The following is a 20056-nucleotide window of genomic DNA, read 5'->3' as shown; positions in this document are numbered from 1 at the left end:
ATGAATATTGACTGCTTGCAGTGTGCTTGCACATTTTTCTCAGCTCTGTGGGAGTGGTTTGAGCACGGCGGCCATGGATCGACTGAGAGTGCAAGGTGGCGTGACGATTTTACCCGAAGCGCGCCTCGGCACGCGTCCCGCGTCCTGCCCATCTGCCTCTGCCAGCGACACGACCACCATCTCCTTCTCCTCCTCCACCATGGCCTCCCTTGCACGGTTACGGACTGGCATCGCCCGTGCGCGTACAATCGTCAGCCCCTTTTCTGTAGCGTCGGTGGGCATTCACTGACAATCGCGTCTCCCAGCCTTTCGCCCGCACCCTCCAGACAGCAGCGGACTCGACCACGCTGCAGGACGATGCGTCGCACTCCGAGCCTTTCGCGGTCAAGCTCCACGAAGAGTCTTTCCGAAGCTCCAAAACTGACACCCCCTCTCTTGACCTGACCGTCACAAAGGACTCGCTCCTCAAGATTTACAGGGAGATGGCAGTCATCCGTCGCATGGAGCAGGCCGCGGACGCTCTCTACAAGCAGAAGCTCATCCGTGGTTTCTGCCATCTTGCCATTGGCCAGGTTTGCCTTGCACTCTGCGCGTAGTGTTGGGTGCTTACACTCGCGTCTTGATACGGTATGACAGGAAGCCGTATCAGTCGGCATGGCCAACTCCCTGACACCCGATGACAACATCATCTCTTCCTACCGTACACATCCTTTCGCGGTGCTGCGGGGCGCCAGCATCGTCGGTCTCCTTGGCGAGCTGCTCGGTCGCCAGTGCGGTATCTCGAAGGGCAAGGGTGGTTCTATGCACGTCTTCACGGAGTCGTTCCAGGGTGGACACGGTATCGTCGGCGCGCAGGTTCCGCTCGGTGCGGGATTGGCGTTCGCCGCGAAGTACATGGAGAAGCCCGTCGCTACGTATGCCATGTACGGTGACGGTGCGAGCAACCAGGGCCAGGTGTTCGAGTCGTACAATATGGTGCGTTGATTTACTCGTTGTTCTTCTGGTGATTACTGACGTGGAAATGTGACTGTAGGCCAAGCTGTGGAACCTGCCGTGTGTGTTCGTTTGCGAGAACAACAAGTACGGTATGGGTACCTCCGCGGAGCGAAGCTCGTCCAACACCCAGTACTACACTCGTGGCGACCTGATCCCGGGTATCCAGGTTGGTCCGATTGGGCTATTGAACGAATCTCCTCGTCTGATGCGTTGGATCGCAGTGCAATGGTATGGATGTCCTCGCGGTGATGAAGGCCGTCCAGCACACCAAGGACTGGGTCGTGAACGGCAACGGTCCCATTCTCTTGGAGTTCGTTACCTACCGTTACGGCGGTCACTCGTACGTGCCGCTCATCCATCTGGGTGAATGGGAAACTCATCATATGTTGCGTTTGCCAACAGGATGTCCGACCCCGGAACGACCTACCGTAGCCGTGACGAGGTCCAGCGTATGCGCAGCACGCACGATCCCATCCGTGGTCTGCAGCGCTACATTGAGGAGTGGGGTCTTGCGTCCGAGGAGGAGATGAAGGTTAGTAGAGGAATATTTCACCTTGACGATGCACAAGATTGAACACATGTTGGCAGAAAATCGACAAGCAGGCGAAGGCGGATGTCGACGCTGCCGTCGAGGAGGCTAAGGCCTCGCCCCTCCCGGAAGAGGACAAGCTGTGGACCGACATCTACGTCAAGGGTACCGAGCCTTCGTTCATGCGCGGTCGCGAGCGGGAGGAGGTAAGCGTCAACGATTCGTGTTCCTGCTGTGTGGTCCACTGACCGCGACGGCAGATTCACTACTACTGATCGCCACATTGGTGGAGGTGATTTGGGCTGGTCGTCGTTATGTTGTCGTTATTATGGTACAGTAATATAGATGCCCTGTGCTAGTGATAGCCCTTTTTGCATGTCACTTTGGCTAGCGAGGCATTGCCTACTACTATTGAGGCCCTTTGAGGCCAGACTATCAAGCTCGATTGCGCGAGGTAGGATCGGCTCTCCGAATCATTTCATTGCATGCTATAAGCGACTCGCCGGTACATTGACAACTGTCCCGTCATCTGCTATGACTTTGAATCGCACTAGGATGCTTCTCAGTGGACTAGTTTGTAATTCGTGGGCCAGGTGTACTCACGTATTGTGAAGGGTTCACCCTTTGCTTTCCGTATGCTTGTAAAGTATAGCGTGCCGGCGCCTGGTATAATCGTAGGCTTCCTCAGTAGTCAGCAGAAGAACAGGAGAGAACGTACGCTTGTGACCTTTCAACCTAAAGCTCAGGTCGACCATGCCTTGCATAAGACGAATCTACACCGAATATCAAGAGCGACCGTCCAGTATACTGAGCGTAGCACGTACCGAGCCGTTGACCCAAGGATCTCCGTTCAGCCACCACACAGGCTCGGGACGCATCGCCTCTCCAAAGACCTCCCTGAGCTCAGGGCTCTCGCGGACGGTCTCCATGATCTGACGCATGACCGAGCTCGAGAACTTCTCCTGGTTCTCACTCCATGCCAGGAACGCCGCCCAAGCGCCCACTCCTACTGTTGAGAATGCGAGGATGATGGGCCATTTTCTCTGGATGCATGGCTGCTCAGTATGCATGATTGTAGTGTAGATTTGTAGCATACCTCTAATGGAGGGAGGTCTCGCTCCGGCCGCTTGTAGTATTGCCTGGGCTTCGAGGCTTCGGTGAAGGACTCTGGGGGAGGCAGGTCCTTCGGAGGCGGTGGCTTGGGAAAGTCGGACGTGGATGCGTATGTGCGCGCACAACTCTTCGTGAAGGTAGCCCTGTGGCTGGCGAAACATCGCCGGGCGAGGGCGGCTGTGACAGCCTGAGATACCGAGGTCATGTCGGAAGCAAGACTTGCAGACTCTTGTCGCCAGAGGTCTCAGTCAAGCCAGCTATCAATTCGGTGCCTAGCAGATAGATAGGAGGCCTGAAGATCTCAAGTCATGAGCAAGTCTATGCAGGAGCACGTCGAAGTGGACGCCTGTGGACGCCGGAAACGCGTCACGCGCATCCACGACGCGTCGCGGCGACGGGCGCCTGCACCTTGCCGCACGATGAGTGCAGTCACCGTGTCTCCCTCCCGGCACACCTCGACCGCCTCTCCTCAGCCACAGAACCCCATTGCTCTACGACTCTACAAGGCACTCGGCGCGAACTTTGACGACGCTGCTACACGGGAGGCGCTCCAGACCCTCTCCGAGCTATATGCTCCTTCGTCATTCGCATACCCGCCTGCAAAGAGCAGGGACGTGAGCAGGGACGGCGACGATGCTCAACTGGATGGTCTTGAGGACGGAGATGCACCCAACGGTTTATCTAGGCCAGCGACCAACGGCGTCCGCATAGCAGAACCTATTCCGGGGGATATCGCTGCGCGAGCGAGGAGGAACCTCAGGCGCGATGTCGAAAGCAGGCTAGCAGAGTCAAGTCGGAAGTTTTTGAAAGCGTTCGGGGAGGTGGACAAGGTATGTTGCAAATATTGTTGCTTCCGGCTCGTAGTTTGGCTGTGTATGCCTACATTTGCGTCTCAACTTCTCGAGCCGCGTACCTTGACTATACGACCCCATGCTTTCCAAGCGGCAAGTGCTAGCTTCATTCGCGCTCTGGCCCAAACCGTGCGAATTCCTCTCCGGATGCGCAGAGCCTGAGGCTCGAGAGGATGAACGGTGGTCTGATCTTAGCTCGCCACTTCAAGCGTACATTCTTGATGCTTCTGTGTGTTGATCTGCATTCAGGCCAAGGTGTCAAGACAAGTGCGCACGTTGTTCAGTACCCACAGTGTGTCTACGAATCAGGCTCGCACTTTTCATGGACCAAATGCGAACCGAAGATGATGGAATACATGAGTGTCTTTCAGAACATCTCAAGCCTGCTGATGGTGGGGCTAGGCGGCGCATGGGCTGCGATTCTCCCACCTGGCATGTCCAAGCTATGTCTGGACTACATTCGAGATGATTCTGAGAGAGACTATTCGAATTTACTTAGCCGCGCATAGTCTACAAAGGCTGTCTTCGGCTGTCGGACGATTGCCCCACCCCTGCCCTCTGATATGCATGTGCTCTCGCATACTGCATCGTACGGGACGCTCATGCTCATCATCATAGCAACTAGACACCCTGCAAGAACATCTGAGCGCTATGCGTGTGCGCTGTGATGAGGCGCAGACACAACTGGATGAGACCAATGACGCATGCAAGTCCCTGCTCGATCGAGCCGGAAGTCTGCGGGAAGAAAGGTCAGTACAGCCTACGTTTTCATGCGGGTGTGGAAATTTCCTCATACGACTACAGGCAAGTCATCACGACGCGCCAGTCTATCGTTTCGCTGCTTTTGGGCCGGTTTACGCTGGACGAAGAAGAGAAGGAGGCGCTGACATCAAGAGATGTCCCGGTCGACAAGCGCTTCTTCCGAGCCATGGACAAGGCGGAGAAAATCCGAGACGATTGTCGTGTGCTGATGACAGGCGAAGATGGGCCGACGCCCGCGGGGTGCGTCTCGCCGATTCGTCCTCCTTCAGGAAGATTTCTGAAATGATCGACCGGCCGTTTGGCGTACCCAGGGTAGATATCCTGTCTGCCACATCCAGCTACTTGGAGCAAGCGTATCAGAAGATATTTCGCTGGTGCTGCTTTCAGTTCCGACAAATGGGGCGGGATGCTCAGCTCGAAGTCGGGCCTTCTATGCGGGAGGCCGTGCGTAGGCTTCGCGAGCGCCCTGAACTGTTGACGTATGTCCAGACGCGGTGGTTTTTTTGTCGCGATGACTGAACATGACGCAGCGAGGCTCTCACGTACTTGTCGCATACGAGGCAAGATACGCTCCTCACCGCTTTCACCAATGCTCTTACCCGCGGAGGGCCTGGCGGGTTGCCACGGCCGATTGAGATGCATGCGCATGACCCGCTCCGATACGTTGGCGACATGCTTGCGTGGGTGCACCAGGCCATCGCGGCGGAAAGAGAGTTCCTCGAGAGCCTCTTCGATGTGCGCGGGGACAAGCGTATGGTCGGTAGTATCCGGAGATTCGCTGCTAGTGTGGAGGAAGAATGGATGAGCGAACTCATGGATGCGGCGGTGGGGAAGCTGTGTACACCGTTGAAGGTTCGTATATTCTTGGGTCATGAAGCTTTCGTCCCCGAAATGACGACTCGACGTATAGGTCAGGGTACAGCAGACCGTGCGCTCACAGGAGAGCAGCATCACGTCGTACAAGATTGCCAACCTATTGCAATTCTATATGCAAACGATGCAGCGAACCATCGGAGAAGAAGCGATTTTGTCCAAGGCCTTGAAAGAGTAAGTCCCATAGCATGTCCTATGACGTACATTGTTGTTCTGACCACCTGCGCGTGCAGAATGACGGATATGGCATTCGAGGTATTCTTTGACTCAGTTGACAGCCAAGGCCGGTCGCTTCTCCGTGTTCCGCCTGTGAGTGCAATGCCGCCGGTGTGTCGGAGTCAACCGGTTTACACCTATATGCAGGACCTGGACGATACCAGCCTTACGCCGCACCTGATCATCCTCGATCATGCCCAAGTGCTGCGCGAAATCATGGTTGTATACGATTCGTCATTGCTTGGGGACGAGACCGAGGAACAGCTGGCCGCAGGGTTCAGGGATATTTTGGACAAAATGGTCGACCCCGCGATCGAAACGTGTCTGACTTCGTCGGAAGAGAAGAGGAAACATCGACCAACTTGGGACAAGTCTGTCTTCGTCTTGAACACGTTGGCGTATCTACAAGGCGTCATCGAGCCGTTCCGATTCACCGCAGAGAAGCAAGGCGTCATACAAGGTCTCATTGAGACCAAAGTGCTGCAGTTGACTGAAGAACACGTGGGTATCTGCGTTGCTATTTCAGTTATCAGGCTGACCTGCGCTTCCTATTGTCGGGCTTCAACCGGATCAGTATAGGAACCTTCTCAAGGAGGCTGGGCTTCATGACGTGGTCGCTGCGATTGAGGGTCGTCAACCAAGTGTATGTTGCGCCAGCGACCCGGTATACGCCATGCTGATGAGGTCATGTTGTCCCATAGGAACCCCTGTCGCGCATCCCAGCGGCTCAGACCTCACGGCTGCAGACAGCGCTGCGCGAGTTCTCTCGTTGGCTGTCCGGACCGGGTGTCGTCGAGTCGCCGCGGTTGTCGCAACTGACACTGCAGACTCTGGCGTCACGGGTGCATCAAGCGGCATTGCAGCGCTTGGCGGAGGCGTATCAGCACATCTGCGAGGAGGTGCGCCGGCCGGAGAACAGGTACGAGGCAGCGGCGACGTTGTTAGGGAGCGAGCGGCCGTTCGGACAAGTGCACCTGCTCTGGCAAATATTCGGGCTCCAGGACTAGGGCCAAGGCTGGGCAGGCGAGAGTCGGTGCGTGGACTGGCGTAAGAAGGCTGGCTGAGGCCTGCTGAGGCTGAGCGAGAAGTACCGGGACACGGCGCGCGCACTGGTGTGGGAGACATTTCCGGGGAGACGGCGAGGAATTGGCAAGGATGCAGGCGGTGTCTACGTCAGCGGGCTAAGTTGAGGCTAATAGGAGCTTTTAGCGAACTTGCAATCGATTGGACTCCGGTACGTAGGCTGTCTGGCCGTCCGCGCTGGGGGCCGAGTGCAGGGCGCGCACTAACTCTCCAAGCGTGTGTGGCATGTGTGTGGCAGAACTCTGAGGCGCCGTTGTGGCGTGTTTGTCTGTGGCGGGCATGTCCTCGCCGGTGGCTACTATCGCTTCCTCAGGCTCTTTTCCTCTTGCTTCATCCTCCGTTCGCTGTGAGAGACACGATTCCAGCTGTACTTCTACAGCCATGTCCCATGACCAGCAGGTCGCCCTCGCCCGCCCCGACCCCATCCGCAGCGAGTCCTCCCATCTCAGCAGGGCCGCGCGGCAGGTCGTGCCTCCGTTTCTGCAGAAACTCTACGAGTGCGCACACTTCTCATTCTCTTTGTGTGATAATACTCATCTTTCCGGCTCTGTCTTGCAGGATAGTCAATGACCCTAGGAACGACGAGCTGATTCGCTGGTCGGAGAATGGCGACTCTTTCTACGGTACGTTCACTCAGACTGATGTCACCTATGGATGCCATAATGCGCGCATTAGTTCTCAACCACGAGCGCTTTGCACGCGAGGTGCTCGGTCGTTGGTTCAAGCACCAGAAGTTTACGTCCTTTGTCCGGCAGCTCAACATGTACGGCTTCCACAAGATCCCCCACCTCCAGCAGGGCGTCCTCAAGAGTGACACCGACACCGAACCATGGAACTTTGAGCACCCACATTTCCATCGCGGACAGCCCGACTTGCTCTGCCTCATCCAGCGCAAGAAGCAGCCGACGAACACCAGCGCGGAGGACGGCGATGCCACAGAGGCCGCCAGTACATCTGCATCTCACGCCGCCTCGCCTGGGCAAGTCCTGGACATCAATAACATAGTCAACGGGATTGCCGTCATCAAGCGTCATCAACAGGCTATCTCGGCAGAACTCAACGCGTTGAAGAAGTCCAACGAGATGCTGTGGGAGGAGGCGACGCTTGCGAGGCAGAGGCACGACAAGCATCAGGATACGATTAATCGCATTCTGAAGTTCTTGGCCGGAGTGTTCGGCCACTCGACGGATTCGCTGAACCACAAAAACGACACCGGTCATTCTCCTAGCGTCGCTTCTCTCGCGCGACAGAGACTCCTGATCGGTGATGGCAGGGGTGGCAAAGGAGCGAAGGCTGTTGAGGTTATCGATGTCGCTGACGACGACGAGGATATGTATGTGCACCCGCAGGAGGGCGCAACACTGCCGCTTGCTGGTAAGTTCCCATACGACCTCCTACATCAACTCGTGTACGAAATCCAACGCCATGCAGGCCAGGTGTCTTCTGTCGAGTCTCCGTTGATGTCTCCAACTCCTTCCACCGCCCCCTCAGAAACATTCTCCCCTAACATCATGGAAACGACACCGTCAGGATTCGCCAACCGACCGACTCAGCCTACAGAGGTATTGTCGAGGACAAACACCAGCAGCACTTCCAATCACGGTTCCGCGACAGACGTCCCAGCACGGTCCACTCCCACACCCCGTGGCGTCCCTCCCGAATCCACTTTGTCGCCATCGACGTTGGCCGCGTTCGCGCCGAATACCGCGGGGTCCGTTCATCCGGAAACCGCCTGGCAGACAGCGATCCAACAGGTCCTCAACAATCCCCAGCAGATGCAGCGCTTGATGCAAGCCCTTGCTACGCAGCAGGGTTACCCTGTGGGGCCGCCTGACGCCAACTTCGCCCCTCCGCAGCAGTCCTCCGCTCAGTTGACACCCTACACTCCTGCTCCGTACGATTACAACCGCTACCGCACAGAGCTACCCGTCGCGACCCCAATCCCTCCCTCGACGCTGCCGCTGCTCAGCCAATCCATCCCCGCTCACGACGACGGCCCCTCGCTGGAGCCGTTGTTGGACGACGCTACGCGTCTGCAGAAGTCGTACGGGGATGCCATGGATATCGAGGCGGACATGGACGTTTTGCAGACGAGCCTGAATTCGCTGATCCAGGATTTGGGCATGGACCCGCAGTCCCTGCTCGCCCAGAACCAAGAGCGGGAGCTGCAGGTTCGCCAGGGCGGTGTTCCATACATGAACGGCGTAGGCGCTATTCATCCGAACGCAAATGGCGTACAGCAGAACGGCATTCGAGCGAACGGTATACCGCACGACCCCCCTCTCCTCAACGACTACGACCATCATCATCACGATTCATCGTCGGACCTCTTCCTCGAGTCGCTGCTGAACGGGATGGGTCCAACCGGCGACTCAAGTGTTGACTATTCGGATGTCACGGACCGCTTCGACCCTGCGACCCAGATCGACGGTACCACCGTCGGTGACGCATCGACGGAACAACTCGCGGCGTTCCTGGACGAAGTTTCGGACACGGCTTCTCCTATGCCTCATTCCCCTGACGTTGCGCCTGTCCCGCAGAAGCGCAAGTCGGATATGGCGGGTTTGTCATTACCTGCCTCGAACACGGTCGATCTCACACCAGCGGGCCCGAAGACGAAGCGTAAGCGATAAATATGTGTCATTACCGTTACTGTATTAGACTGTACTTGTATCTGTACCGACCTAGTGTATCCTAGAACCGTGAGAGGAAAGGAGAGTGCGTAGCTAGCGGGAACACGAGCGCAGTACGTAATATAATCCATTACTCGATTTCGACAGGCATGCTCGTGGGCTGAGCAATTGGCGGAGGCGGACCAGGCGGCGGCATCGGGTTCCCACTCGCGTCAACTAGATCGGCGCTGAAGGAGGACAGGATGACTTCAGTTTTCAGAGGTGCGGTCGCGGATATTTCTTTGTCGATAGCTTGTAGCCGGGCGTGTGTACGCATATCTTCCTCTTGGGTTTCCTGTATGTATTCCTTTGGCGGTTTTGGGGCTAGAGGCGGTGGTGGTGGCGGAGCGACTGGTGCTGCATAGTGTGCCGCGCCGTTGGCCAGAGGGGTCACAGAGGAAGCAGGATGTGAGATTACGCCGTTCGGAGGCTTCGCTACACGATCCTCGGCTTCGTACATCGCCTTGAGGCGGGCCTTCTCTTCTGCTGCGGTCAGCGGACGAGAGCCTGCACTGACGGGCGGAACAGGAGGCGACCGAGATGAGGCTGGCAAGGCTCGTGAACTAGCACTGAATGAACCGGAGCGTGGTGGTGGTGCGGGTGGTCCGTTAGACCCATACACGGCTGTATCCTGAGCCTCAAACCTGCGCCGCAACATTTCCTTTTCAGCAGCGGCGCTCGACATCGCTGCAGCAGGCGGTGGAATGGTCGTCACGGGTGCCGGGGGCTGGTACGCAGGAGACCCTACCGCACTCATTGGAGGGGGCATGCTGTGTGGTGGGGGTGCAGGCGGTGGGGACGCCATCGCCGCTGCATCTCGAGCTTCGTAGTCGCGTCGCAGTCGTTCTTTCTCCGATAAATAAGCAGGTTGTGAAGATGAAGCAGATGAAGCAAAAGGAGGGGGTGAGCCACCGACCGTCGGTGGAGACGCTGGCTTTGAAGGATAGAGAGCGTCGTAGGGCATCGGCCCGGATGCAGGTGTCGAAGGTGATACGCCGAACGCTACCTCCTGCGTGCGGTCTACGGCAGCTTTGGCCTCGTAGAAGCGGCGCATGGCGGCCTTTTCCTCGTCTGCGGTTAGATAGGTAGGCATGCGGCCGCGAGCAGACGGAGGCGTCTGCGGCGAGGAACGGTATCCTCCTGAGCTGCCTTGTGCCGGCGGAGGCGTGCGAGGCGCAGGGCCCGCCGTGGGCTCTTGGGCTCTCGCCTGCTGCGAAGACATGGGTGAGTTGGAGGTAATTGAGTCGCTCCTGCCGTGGAGAGATTCTGGCGGTGAGCTTGTGATGGAGCCATCGAGACCCTGGGCGCGGGCGACAGCTGCTTGCGCACTCTCGAAGAGCCTGGCCTTCTCTTCCTCGGCCGTGAGCCATCGTTTATTGGGCCTCTGAGTTGCGGGAGCCGGGACTGGCATGCTGACAGCATCAGGCGGAGGCGTAGACGGCGCTGATGACTGCTGTACAGACTTTGACGTGTCAATCAGGGTGACAGTCCATGGACGCGAAATCAGACTTACTCCGACAGGACTGAGTGGACGAGGCACGGGCACGCCCTGGACCCTCTCGACGTTCGCGACAGCCGTCTTGTACAGCTTTGTCTTTTCCTCCTCGGCAGTCATCCATCGGCGCGATGCATTCTGCGTCGGTGCAGTCGACGGACGAGAACCGCTGGACCCACTGCCCTGAGCGCGACTAGCATTAGCAGCCCTCTCCGCCGCCCTATGCTCTGCGAGCTCCGCCTCATTCAGATTCGTCACAGTCAATCTCTGACTGGTCACCCTCGCGCTGCCGGCACGCGGACGCACGAAGGCAGTCGTATCGCTCGCATACGGCGCAATCCTCCCTGGGCCCGACCCCGAGCTCGAGGCGCCCAGGCCCGGCGTGCCCCCAATCGTCTGTGCGGCATGCGTCCCAGAACGTTCCGGCGGGCTGACGCTCGACTCCTGGTCATTCATCGCTTTGGCTTTGACACCAAACTCGTCGGGCTTGCCGGCACCCGCAGTCCCGTTCGACCGCTCTGCCGGCGCGGTGTTGTACTGCCCGACGGACGGACGTCCGATGACGACGTCGACTTGGGAGTTGGCACTCTGGGCGGTAGACGGCCGCCCCTGGTTCTTCATGATGGGCTGGCCGATGAGTGGTGGCGAGGACGAGGATGAGGTCGTCGAGGGGACAGAGCTGGGATTGCCATGGGGAGAGGAGACATTGGGCGCTAGGCCGATACGCCTAGACAATGCGTCAGTTTCACGCAATGAAAGTGTCCTTGACGAAACTTACCTCATGGCCTCAATCGATACAGGTCTGTGGGCGCATATGTCGGTCAGTAATGCTCAACGCGAGACTCCTGTGTTGTGTACGCACTTTGGCCAGTTCGACACGACTATCGGGAGGTCAAGTGAGACGTGCGACGTAGTAGCCATGAGAGCTTTCACGACAAGGTGATAGGTAATGTCGATGTGCCTCGCGGTGTTGAGAGTTGTGGACGTGTGCTGGGTGGGGATCGTGACGAATAGGTCCGCCTTGTGCTGCATCCCGCCAAAGAGCGCAGCATTCAGAGGTACCCTCTGCTCCGCAATGTGCACTACCTTGATGACTGGCGCACCCTTCTTGCCAGTGCTCTGCGGGCCTCCGCGAAAGACAGTCGTCTCTCGGAGTGTGAATTCGAAGCCCCGAAGAGTGTCCTTGTACATGTTGTCCGCTTTTACGGTCGCACTGACTGTGACACGGTCGCCAGGACCAAAACACGTACGAGTGCGCTCCACGATGAGAGTCACGTCGCCTTGCGTATGGTTGCGTGTCTCTGGTTGCTGGTAGATGGGCCATGTCGAATGCAATTCATGCTTGTCAATAATGATCGTCGATGAAGCAGTCGTGATCGTCGGCTTGTCGCGCCGCAGCAGGCCCCTGCGCCCGTAGGTTAGACATAAACAGCATGCCGCTGGCAGACCGCGTACCTCTTGCCCTTCAAACACACTGCTGCAATCAGTTCGTACCTTATGCCAGCTGATGTTGACGCGTTAACCGACGGTTTGACGCGCGAGTTGGGTCTGGGCAACTCACCGCCTTTTTCAAGCGCGATACTGGGGGGTATAGATTCTGGTATCCGGATGTAGAAAGGAAAGTCTTGCTGTAACAAGGGTCAGCAATAGCGTCGCGGGTATAGGTGGTGAGGCGCGCGCACCGTATGCAACGTGCCGTACTCTTCGCTTGCTTGCCATACGTTGATGGGGCTCTGGCCGACATAGTCGTAGAATGTGTTCCCGCCGGGCAGCACCTCGACCTTCTTGAGCTCGATGCGGACCCACTTGGCCTTCACTCCCTGGCCACCGACGCGGACCTCAATCGCCTGCAAGTACACGGGGTGTCAACCAGTGGTGTGTTCTACAGGGTAGACGTGTGCTTACGCCCTTGACTGCAGCCTGTGGACGGTCAGCGCCGCCAGGTGGGATGCCGGGGTAGCCTGGGCCGGTGGTGAGGGTGCGCGTCAGAAGCCCGGAAAATCAGACGTACCCTGGACGAAGTCAATATTCGGAGGAGGCCGTAGTGTTCTGGAGACGCCAGGTGAGTACTCGGTTCGCGGGCAGAGCGGCGGCGACGAGGGACTTACAGCTTTGCGAGCGACATGGGGGTATAATATGGTAGAGGAACAAAGGCTGTTGACGCTGGGCACAGAGAGTCCGGAGATGGCGGCCCTCGCTCGCGGTTTCACGCCTTCGTCGACCACACCTCTCGCCTCCCCCGGCGCTCCCACTGCATCAGTGAGCGGCCTCCCACGGACCTCGCTTCCCCTTCCGGCCACCTGGAGACCGCCCCGGCAGACACCGCCCACGCGTATACGGCCGCATCAGGCTGCTCGACGCGCGCAATTTTGAACCCTGCCCACGTCCCCATACTCGCTCTACCATGGCCTCCAGCTTCATCGGGTTCGCACCCTCTCCATAGCCTCCCACGCAGTTGCTGATGCTACACGGCACAGAAAGCCTATTTCTCTTATTTCTCACTCAGATGTACGATACCGGGGCATCCTAGCGGGCATCGACCCGGCCGCGTCGACCATCCAACTCTCCAATGGTGCGTCATGTTCTGCACGCTGCGTTCCCAGCGCTGATGGTGTGTGCATCAGTGTTCTCGATGGGGACAGAGTCGCGGCGGTCAGTGTCGGTCTCTATCTGGTTTCCATGCCTTGTGATGAAGTATTGCGGATGTCAATGAGCATAGCTCGACGATCCGAGAGCGCATAACCATCGTGTGGATTCCGCTGCCTTCCTTCTGACTCGTTCTTTCAAGGTGCCACTTGTTCTGCAATATGCTGACGTGTCTCGTCTCCTAGGCCGCCAGAACAGTTTATTCCACCCGTGCAAGAGCCCTACCAATACATCATCTTCCGTGCCTCGGAAGTGAAGGATCTTGCAGTGGATGAACCGCAGCCACGGCGAAACGTCCATGATGACCCTGCTGTCCTCGGGGTGAGTCCTGACCCCTTATTCCTGAACATCACAACAATGATGAAAACATTGACGGATGTGAGCTTCGTGCTCAAGTAACCGAGAGCGCATAAATCGTGTGGATAACCCGTTGCCTTCCTTCTGACTTGCCATTCTTATATGCATCATGCATCATAAACATTTTGCTGATGTCGGTTTAGGCCTCTGCCCCGATGCTGAACAACGGATACCCCACTCCTTACCAACAACCCTACTCTCCCCAGTCCGCAGCCCAGGTCCCCCAACAACAACAACCACAGCCCGGAAGGCAACCACCATATCCGGTCCGGCAACCATCGACGCAACCGTCTGTTCCCCAGGCGAACGGTACGTCACCTGCAGGGCCGTCTCCGCAGAGCGGGCAAGCGGCGGGCAGCCGCGGCCCGCGCAACAGCGCTGTCCATTCTGCGACAGCATCCCTGGAGACGGTCGAGCGTGCACTCGGTGACCTACGCGTCTCTCAAGCGACTGCGAATGGTGCGCCCATACCTCGCTCCGGCGGCCGGCGCGGCGGGCGGGGTCAGGACTACAAGACAGGCGACCTGCGCGTGCCTGCGACGGACTTCGACTTCCAGGGCTCGAACGCGCGGTTCGACAAGTCTGCCATCTCGCCGCGGGGGACGCCGAAGAACGATGGCGAGGCCGAGGGGGGGAAGGCCGAGGAGAAGTCTGCGGAGGATTCCGCGTACAACCCGCAGAAGTCCTTCTTCGACTCTCTGTCTTCGGGGAGCAACGGGCCTCAGGCAGACGCGCGGGGCGGTCGTGGGGGTCGCAGGGGAGGCGGGAGGAACAGGAGAGAAGAGGAGAGGGAGCGGAACGTTGCAACGTTTGGTGAGCCTGGCGGGGTGGGTCTCATGGGGCCTGGTCAGTACGTCGGCGGTTGGGGAGGATACGGCAGGCGAGGTGGAGGAAGGGGCCGGCGAGGCGCGGCTGCTACTGCCGTTGCCCGTTAGCCGTGGTAGGCTTTGCATGGACTTGTGATAGCATGGTTCTCTGGTGCAGTGTTTGAGGACCTGTCGTTCGTGTGATTTGTTCTGTGATTGTTCGATTCCTGGCAGTGCCGTATTGCAGACACATCATCTTTGTGCATCCACTTGTGTCAGCTAGAGCAGCTGATTTCCACACTGGTCCCTAGCGTGAGTCGCTTCCGAACTCACATGAGCTGAAGCCCTAGATAATGAATGGTGCTATTATTATGGATGAATGAGGCCCCAGTCATTATGGTGGCAACTTGGATCAGAATGCAAGCAGGGATTGATGCACCATTTTCATTGACATCATCAACATTGACAAACTAACATCCTCTGTGTGGTGTGGCTCGTTGCGACGACATCACACTCTGTGGTGGTAGCTCTACATGCGAAGGTCTGGAGGAGTTGAGCCAACGCAGCGGGGAGACGGACTGATATTCCCAACAACGACACCTTCCATCTTGGGATGCACGAAGCGTGGGAACAATGCAAACTTAATGATGGGAGCATTCAGCGCTCACCGTCACTCGCAAGATGGCTCACCACACACCTCCCGCCACCACTCCTGCTCAGCCTCACCGGCGACCTCGCGGAGGAGGACCTAGGAAGACACAGAAACTTCTGATATAGGTAAGCAGTGTTGCATTTGGGGTCATTGAGGGATGAAACGCACTGGGCTCTGAGACATACTACGATGTCATGCACTTCGTCCTTGCGAGGACGGCGGCCTAGAAAACCGTTAACTGATCCATTTTACTGCCTTATTCGGATATGGGCCCGAGCGAGCTAACATGATGACCGATACAGGAGTACACCAACAACTTGCTATCATGGCCTCTGTCCACGACGACAATGACACATTTACAACTGAGAGCAACACGGATGCGCAGGTGCAGGAGTTCTGCGAAGTAGTAAACGACATTGAAAACGGGCTCGCGTCGGTCAGGGAGACCATCAAGTCCCTCCAGGAGAAGTTCGTCCTTCGCGCCTCGCTTGCATCGCGTAGACTGACCGTGGACTCATAGGCACACAGCGTCTCAACTTGACACGAAAAACGGCATCTCGCTGCTATCCCTCAAGCACCACTCGATGTTGTCCTACCTCCAGTCACTCGCACTCATCTCTTCGCGACGTGCTGCGGGAGATTCATTGAATGAGAGGACACAGCCTACAATGCCCTTCGCAGCACCTGAGCGCGAGGCACGGGGATCGGGAGCAGGCGACCGTGTTGACTCGGTCATCGAGGCCCGTGTCGTCCTGGAGAAGATCAAGGTATTAGAGGGTCGTATGAAATACCAGATCGAGAAGTTGGTGCGCATCGCCGAGGAGGCACCTTCTGCCGATAACGCAGCCAACGGTAAGATCGCCCTACATCTGCTTACGAGTGGTATGCTGACTAGACGTCCTGCAGACCCTCTCGCGTTCAGGCCCAACCCTCAAGCCCTCATGGACCAAGAGTCCGAGTCAGAAGACGAGGGCGAAGTCCGCGAAGGCGGCCAAGAGCGTGGCGGGATTTATCGTCCTCCCAAGCTCGCGCCCATGCCCTACACCGAGCCGCGCGCCGAGAAAGACAAGTCGCGCCGGCTCCCCGTGCCCAGCGCGCTCTCCACGCTCGCGCACCTCGACCCGTCCAAGCCGTACATGGAGTCGACCTCCGGCCTCGGCTCCACGCCTGCGCTCATGTCCGCGCGGGCGCGAGAGCTGCAGCGCATGACCGAATTCGAGGAGGAGAACATGACGCGGCTGGTGATGAAGAAGAAGGACGCGCGCAAAAGGAAGATGGACGAGACGGACATCGCGCTGGGAGGCTCGGGCGCTGCGTCGAGCAGGCGTGGGCGGGGTGGCGGTTTCGAGGATGAGTTCGGCGACATTCTCAGATCGGTGGGGAGAAGCAGTAGGGGCGCCGTTGGCGATGGGTACGAAGAGCTGCGGCAGAGGGGCAAGAAGCAGAGTGTGCTTGTGCGCTCGAGGGCGAGGTCGGACGATGTGGATGATCTGGGCGATGATGGGCCGAGGGTTAGGAAGAGAAGTCGGTTCGAGCAGGAGGTCAAGGCAGCGAAGAAGAGGATTCCGACGAAGCGGAAGTCATAGTGAAGATCCTACGTGTAGCAGGCTTCATGCTATCTCCTGTCAGTGATCCAATAATTCGTTGAATGACTGCGATTAGATCAATTGGTCGTTCTTGAGTGTTCCTTCCAAGTTCCTTCTCATCATGAAGCTCGCGTAACATCCTACGCTGTCAAAAAGTCTGTCCCAATAAGACTGAATGAATAAATCAATTATGCAGCCACGACTGAAATCACGACACATCACAGACGTGGATCGTACAGTAACTCTAGATAAATCCATGAGGTGGTGCCTGTCCATGTATGCAAGAGTAATAGTCCATGCAATGCCATCCATAGGCCCCCCCAACCCATCGTAGCCTATGCACTCGCGGCGGCGTTAGCAGCCAGCATCTCCCTCTTCAACGCGATCTCATCCCTCAGCATCGCGATCCGGCTATCCAGCCTCGAGCTCAGGTCGACCTGCTGCGTCGCAAGCGCAAGCGCCTTCTCGAGCCCTCCCTCCGCCTCCTTCATCGCGCCCTCCCAGACGCCCCGCTTCTCCGCCTCGCCCAGCTCCTCCTTGCGCACGTCCGCGTGCGCCGCATCGACGCCGGGCACGCCCTCCGTGCGCGCCTGCGCCTCCTTGAGCGCGAGCACCGCGAGCTCGAAGAGCGCGACGCCCGCGACCCACGTGCTCACCTTCACCTGTGCGTGCTGCGCGTGCGCGTCGGCGAGGAACGCGCGGGCGGGGCCGTACGAGCCTGCGGTGCGGTGCGTGATCCCGAGGAGGAGCGCGCGGATCGCGAGCTCGTCGGGCGTGTCGAGGTCGGGGGGCGCGGACGTGGGCAGCGCCGTTGTCGCTGTAGACGGCGTGGCCGCTGTGGCCGAGGGGATGAGGGGACTCGGGATGGTCGGCGGGGGCGTGAATGCGCTGAGCTCGGTGATGTGCGCGAGCGCGATGTCATGCGGGATCCGTGAGTGCGTGTTCCAGACTAAGGGAGATCAGTGACCGGTGGCAAGGATCAAGGTGGAACATACAGATTGCGAGCTCTGCAGATCAATGGATAGTGAGTACTGAATTTCGCCGCAGGGCTAGTAGTCTCACCCTCTGCAGGACTGATCTTCATGACCGATACGTAGTCGTCCTCCGATCCCATGAGCCGTGCTGCCTTTTCCTTGTAGAAAGCCACTGCAGCAACACGGTTAGCCGTGCCCTCAGATCGAGCCATTGTACGCACGCTTCTTCTTGATGAACACCTCCGTAGGCAGATCCTTCCCGCCAATCTTCTTCTTGTCCAGCAAGGCGGGGATCTGCTCAAGCAGCTCCTTCGCCTTGTCGAGGTTACCTAACGATACATGGCAGCCTGCCCGCCGCCGTGTCACCACGCGTTCTTCCACCTCATAGTCAGGAGAGCAGGTAGTGGGACGCACCAGCAGCGATAAAGTAGTACGTCCCATGACTCCAGCTATTGACCTTGGTCATGTCGATGAACGTGTCCGCCGCCTCTTGGTAGCGCCGCTGCGAGAGCAACGTCCACGCCAGCTCGAAGATCAACTTTAGCAGGCGTCAGTGGGTCAATCCGCGGTTGGGAATTAGGGTTCTGGACTCACAAGACCGTCAGCCTGGGCAAAAGTATGCGGACGCTCGGGCTTGAGCCCGTCCTGGAGGACCTTGATCGCACCCTGGGTGTCATAGGACATCCGTAGGATCTTCGCCTGCACACATGGCATTCAATGAAGGGTTCCCCTCGATGCCACTCCTCACGCACCCTATTGAGGATCCACAGCGAGCCTTCGGGATACCTGGATGAGAGCCTAGTCACCGCAGGTGAGCACCCTCCCAGCGCGCCAGCTCAAGCAGCGCGTAGCACATACTTGTCCACGATCGCACCGTACTGTCGGAGGATGTGCTGTTCATCCACCTGGTACCCCGAGAGCAGGAGGACGACGCCGTGGTACGTCATAAGCGCCAGCCTGGATAGTTCGGAGCCGCGAAGGCCGAGCCGGCGCGTCCGTCAGCGAGCCTCACCCTATATTCGAAGGAGCACCCGCACGCCGTATATGCGGACGTGCGGGTACAGGGGGAGAAGGGCGTGCGGACGTACCCGGCGAAGACACCATGGACGTCGGTGTGGTTCGCGGAGACGGCGAGCGCTTGGAGAGCGAGCTTGCGATCGCTCGTGAACCCGAGGAAGCCCACCACTCCTCTGTAGGATCATTACAGGGCGGATGAGACACCGGCGCATCGGAGTGGCAGCGCACGCACCGGATCTTGGCGGGTAGCAGGGAGAAAACAAGGTTGAACAGCCTGCGTGGAGGGATCAGCGAGGCTATACGGGCGCACGACCGCTCATCTGGCGCTCACCCATATCCTGTACAGCGCCGTCGTCCATGCTGAGCCTTCCCCGGGGTGAGACGGAAGGAGTGGGTCACGCACCGAATGCAGTCCCCGAGAGGATGAGCTCGTCGACGGAGCCGCGCTCGGCGTGGACGCGGGTCTCGAGGGAGAGCGACGTCATGCTCGGGCTGAGGCTCGACGGCGTCGACGCGCTCGCGCCGCCCGTAAACCGGCTGAAGAAGCCGGAGCGCCGGGAGAGGATGCTCGCGGGCGCCGAGGGCGTGGTGGTGCTGGTGCTCGCGACGCTCAGCGTGGACGACGCCGCGGAGGATGCGACGGAGGGCGTGTTGCTCCGCGGGGGCGACGTGGCGGGCGTCGCGTAGGCGTCGAGCCCGTGCGGGTAGACGGTCTTGTAGAGTCTGTGGGGCGGTTGCGTGAGCGTGAGGAATGGGGCGCGCCCGGGGGACGAGGGCTGCCGACGCACTTTGTGAACTTGGAGTGGGCACTGTGGGACGGTCAGATAGGGCTCGGCAAGGAGGGAGAGGGCTCTTGACCTGTTGAGGGAGTACAGACATTGCAGGTACCCCATGTAGGACTCACTGTAGACAGCGGCATGGTAACGGTCTGTCAGAGGAACGCGGCTACAGCGGTTCATGGGACAGACCTGAGGGCATGGTTCAGACCAAGGAGGATGACGGCGTCGGAGTTGAGCAGTTCCCATTCTGTGCCCGGAGGGAATTGGGTGGTGCGCTTCGCGTACTTGGATGCCTTGAGCTGCTTCTTGGAGCCTGCCTCCGAGAGCGAGAGACAGCGCTGGGCTTCGGCGAGGAGCGCTGTCTGCGAGGAGGTCAGAGATACGGGCAGTGAATGGAGTCTGCGCAACTGACCTCCATGCCGAGTGCGGCCTCGAGAAAGGCGCACACACCGAGGCCGAGCTGGTGGAAGGGGCTGTCCGAGTCTACGAATATCTTGCGGGCATTGTCGAGCTCGTTCTGGAAGAGGTCGTCGAAGCCGCGGGTGGCGTCGGTGAGCTGCTGCTGGGTGCCGTCGTCTGCGGAGGCCATGGTGGTCGGGAGAGAGATGGCAGGGTGGGCGGCCGGACGCGCATCAGCCACAGGGGCGAC

The 20056-nt window shown here is 58.6% G+C and overlaps 8 protein-coding genes across 8 annotated transcripts; 5 read left to right on the top strand and 3 right to left on the bottom strand.

Annotated features, from left to right (window-relative positions):
- Positions 1 to 199: 199 nt before the first annotated feature.
- C8Q71DRAFT_698983 (mitochondrial pyruvate dehydrogenase E1 component beta subunit) lies at positions 200 to 1773 on the top strand (the record flags this gene model as incomplete). Its single annotated transcript, XM_047920047.1, has 7 exons — positions 200 to 250; positions 306 to 572; positions 637 to 975; positions 1034 to 1162; positions 1218 to 1336; positions 1399 to 1528; positions 1585 to 1773. 7 exons carry the CDS (start codon positions 200 to 202, stop codon positions 1771 to 1773), a joined length of 1224 nt encoding a protein of 407 aa, XP_047784200.1.
- A 240-nt stretch (positions 1774 to 2013) lies between these two features.
- On the bottom strand, positions 2014 to 3042 carry C8Q71DRAFT_828154 (cytochrome oxidase complex assembly protein 1-domain-containing protein; the record flags this gene model as incomplete). Its single annotated transcript, XM_047926323.1, has 5 exons — positions 2622 to 3042; positions 2350 to 2568; positions 2244 to 2298; positions 2129 to 2188; positions 2014 to 2075 (listed from the first exon to the last, which is right to left on the bottom strand). Exons 1-5 carry the CDS (start codon positions 2841 to 2843, stop codon positions 2014 to 2016), a joined length of 618 nt encoding a protein of 205 aa, XP_047784199.1. The 5' UTR covers positions 2844 to 3042.
- A 10-nt stretch (positions 3043 to 3052) lies between these two features.
- Positions 3053 to 6685, top strand: C8Q71DRAFT_237136 (oligomeric complex COG6). The gene is made up of 11 exons (XM_047917204.1): positions 3053 to 3468; positions 4108 to 4238; positions 4294 to 4491; positions 4563 to 4730; positions 4782 to 5103; positions 5162 to 5298; positions 5358 to 5433; positions 5488 to 5841; positions 5915 to 5983; positions 6042 to 6373; positions 6429 to 6685. Exons 1-10 carry the CDS (start codon positions 3058 to 3060, stop codon positions 6345 to 6347), a joined length of 2172 nt encoding a protein of 723 aa, XP_047784198.1. The 5' UTR covers positions 3053 to 3057; the 3' UTR covers positions 6348 to 6373; positions 6429 to 6685.
- Positions 6686 to 6804: 119 nt separating this feature from the next.
- Positions 6805 to 9056, top strand: C8Q71DRAFT_853640 (uncharacterized protein; the record flags this gene model as incomplete). Its single annotated transcript, XM_047926964.1, has 3 exons — positions 6805 to 6920; positions 6982 to 7046; positions 7099 to 9056. The coding sequence occupies 3 exons, from the start codon at positions 6805 to 6807 to the stop codon at positions 9054 to 9056; spliced, it is 2139 nt and encodes a 712-aa protein (XP_047784197.1).
- Positions 9057 to 9186: 130 nt separating this feature from the next.
- C8Q71DRAFT_853639 (uncharacterized protein) lies at positions 9187 to 12715 on the bottom strand (the record flags this gene model as incomplete). The annotated part of the gene is made up of 10 exons (XM_047926963.1): positions 9187 to 10548; positions 10609 to 11317; positions 11369 to 11392; positions 11453 to 11995; positions 12046 to 12094; positions 12152 to 12218; positions 12273 to 12437; positions 12496 to 12551; positions 12602 to 12639; positions 12699 to 12715. 10 exons carry the CDS (start codon positions 12713 to 12715, stop codon positions 9187 to 9189), a joined length of 3030 nt encoding a protein of 1009 aa, XP_047784196.1.
- A 238-nt stretch (positions 12716 to 12953) lies between these two features.
- Positions 12954 to 14771, top strand: C8Q71DRAFT_736098 (Scd6-like Sm domain-containing protein). Its single transcript, XM_047922529.1, has 5 exons — positions 12954 to 13014; positions 13068 to 13162; positions 13215 to 13242; positions 13422 to 13557; positions 13737 to 14771. Exons 1-5 carry the CDS (start codon positions 12995 to 12997, stop codon positions 14526 to 14528), a joined length of 1071 nt encoding a protein of 356 aa, XP_047784195.1. The 5' UTR covers positions 12954 to 12994; the 3' UTR covers positions 14529 to 14771.
- A 486-nt stretch (positions 14772 to 15257) lies between these two features.
- On the top strand, positions 15258 to 16673 carry C8Q71DRAFT_237074 (uncharacterized protein). The gene is made up of 3 exons (XM_047917202.1): positions 15258 to 15519; positions 15572 to 15903; positions 15958 to 16673. Exons 1-3 carry the CDS (start codon positions 15338 to 15340, stop codon positions 16635 to 16637), a joined length of 1194 nt encoding a protein of 397 aa, XP_047784194.1. The 5' UTR covers positions 15258 to 15337; the 3' UTR covers positions 16638 to 16673.
- Positions 16674 to 16972: 299 nt separating this feature from the next.
- Positions 16973 to 20047, bottom strand: C8Q71DRAFT_828141 (outer membrane protein Iml2/Tetratricopeptide repeat protein 39; the record flags this gene model as incomplete). Its single annotated transcript, XM_047926322.1, has 17 exons — positions 19820 to 20047; positions 19597 to 19769; positions 19487 to 19531; positions 19417 to 19437; positions 19032 to 19351; positions 18960 to 18966; positions 18861 to 18902; positions 18700 to 18801; positions 18470 to 18568; positions 18364 to 18409; positions 18206 to 18310; positions 18026 to 18149; positions 17833 to 17958; positions 17700 to 17783; positions 17633 to 17644; positions 17213 to 17586; positions 16973 to 17173 (listed from the first exon to the last, which is right to left on the bottom strand). Exons 1-17 carry the CDS (start codon positions 19994 to 19996, stop codon positions 16973 to 16975), a joined length of 2058 nt encoding a protein of 685 aa, XP_047784193.1. The 5' UTR covers positions 19997 to 20047.
- Between the last annotated feature and the right edge of the window lie 9 nt (positions 20048 to 20056).

This window comes from Rhodofomes roseus, assembly GCF_022264815.1.
Source record: "Rhodofomes roseus strain CIRM-BRFM 1785 chromosome Unknown C8Q71scaffold_2, whole genome shotgun sequence".
Classification (NCBI taxonomy): Eukaryota; Fungi; Basidiomycota; class Agaricomycetes; order Polyporales; family Fomitopsidaceae; genus Rhodofomes; species Rhodofomes roseus.
The sequence above is the reverse complement of the archived record's forward strand: the minus strand, read 5'-3'. Positions and strand labels throughout refer to the sequence as shown.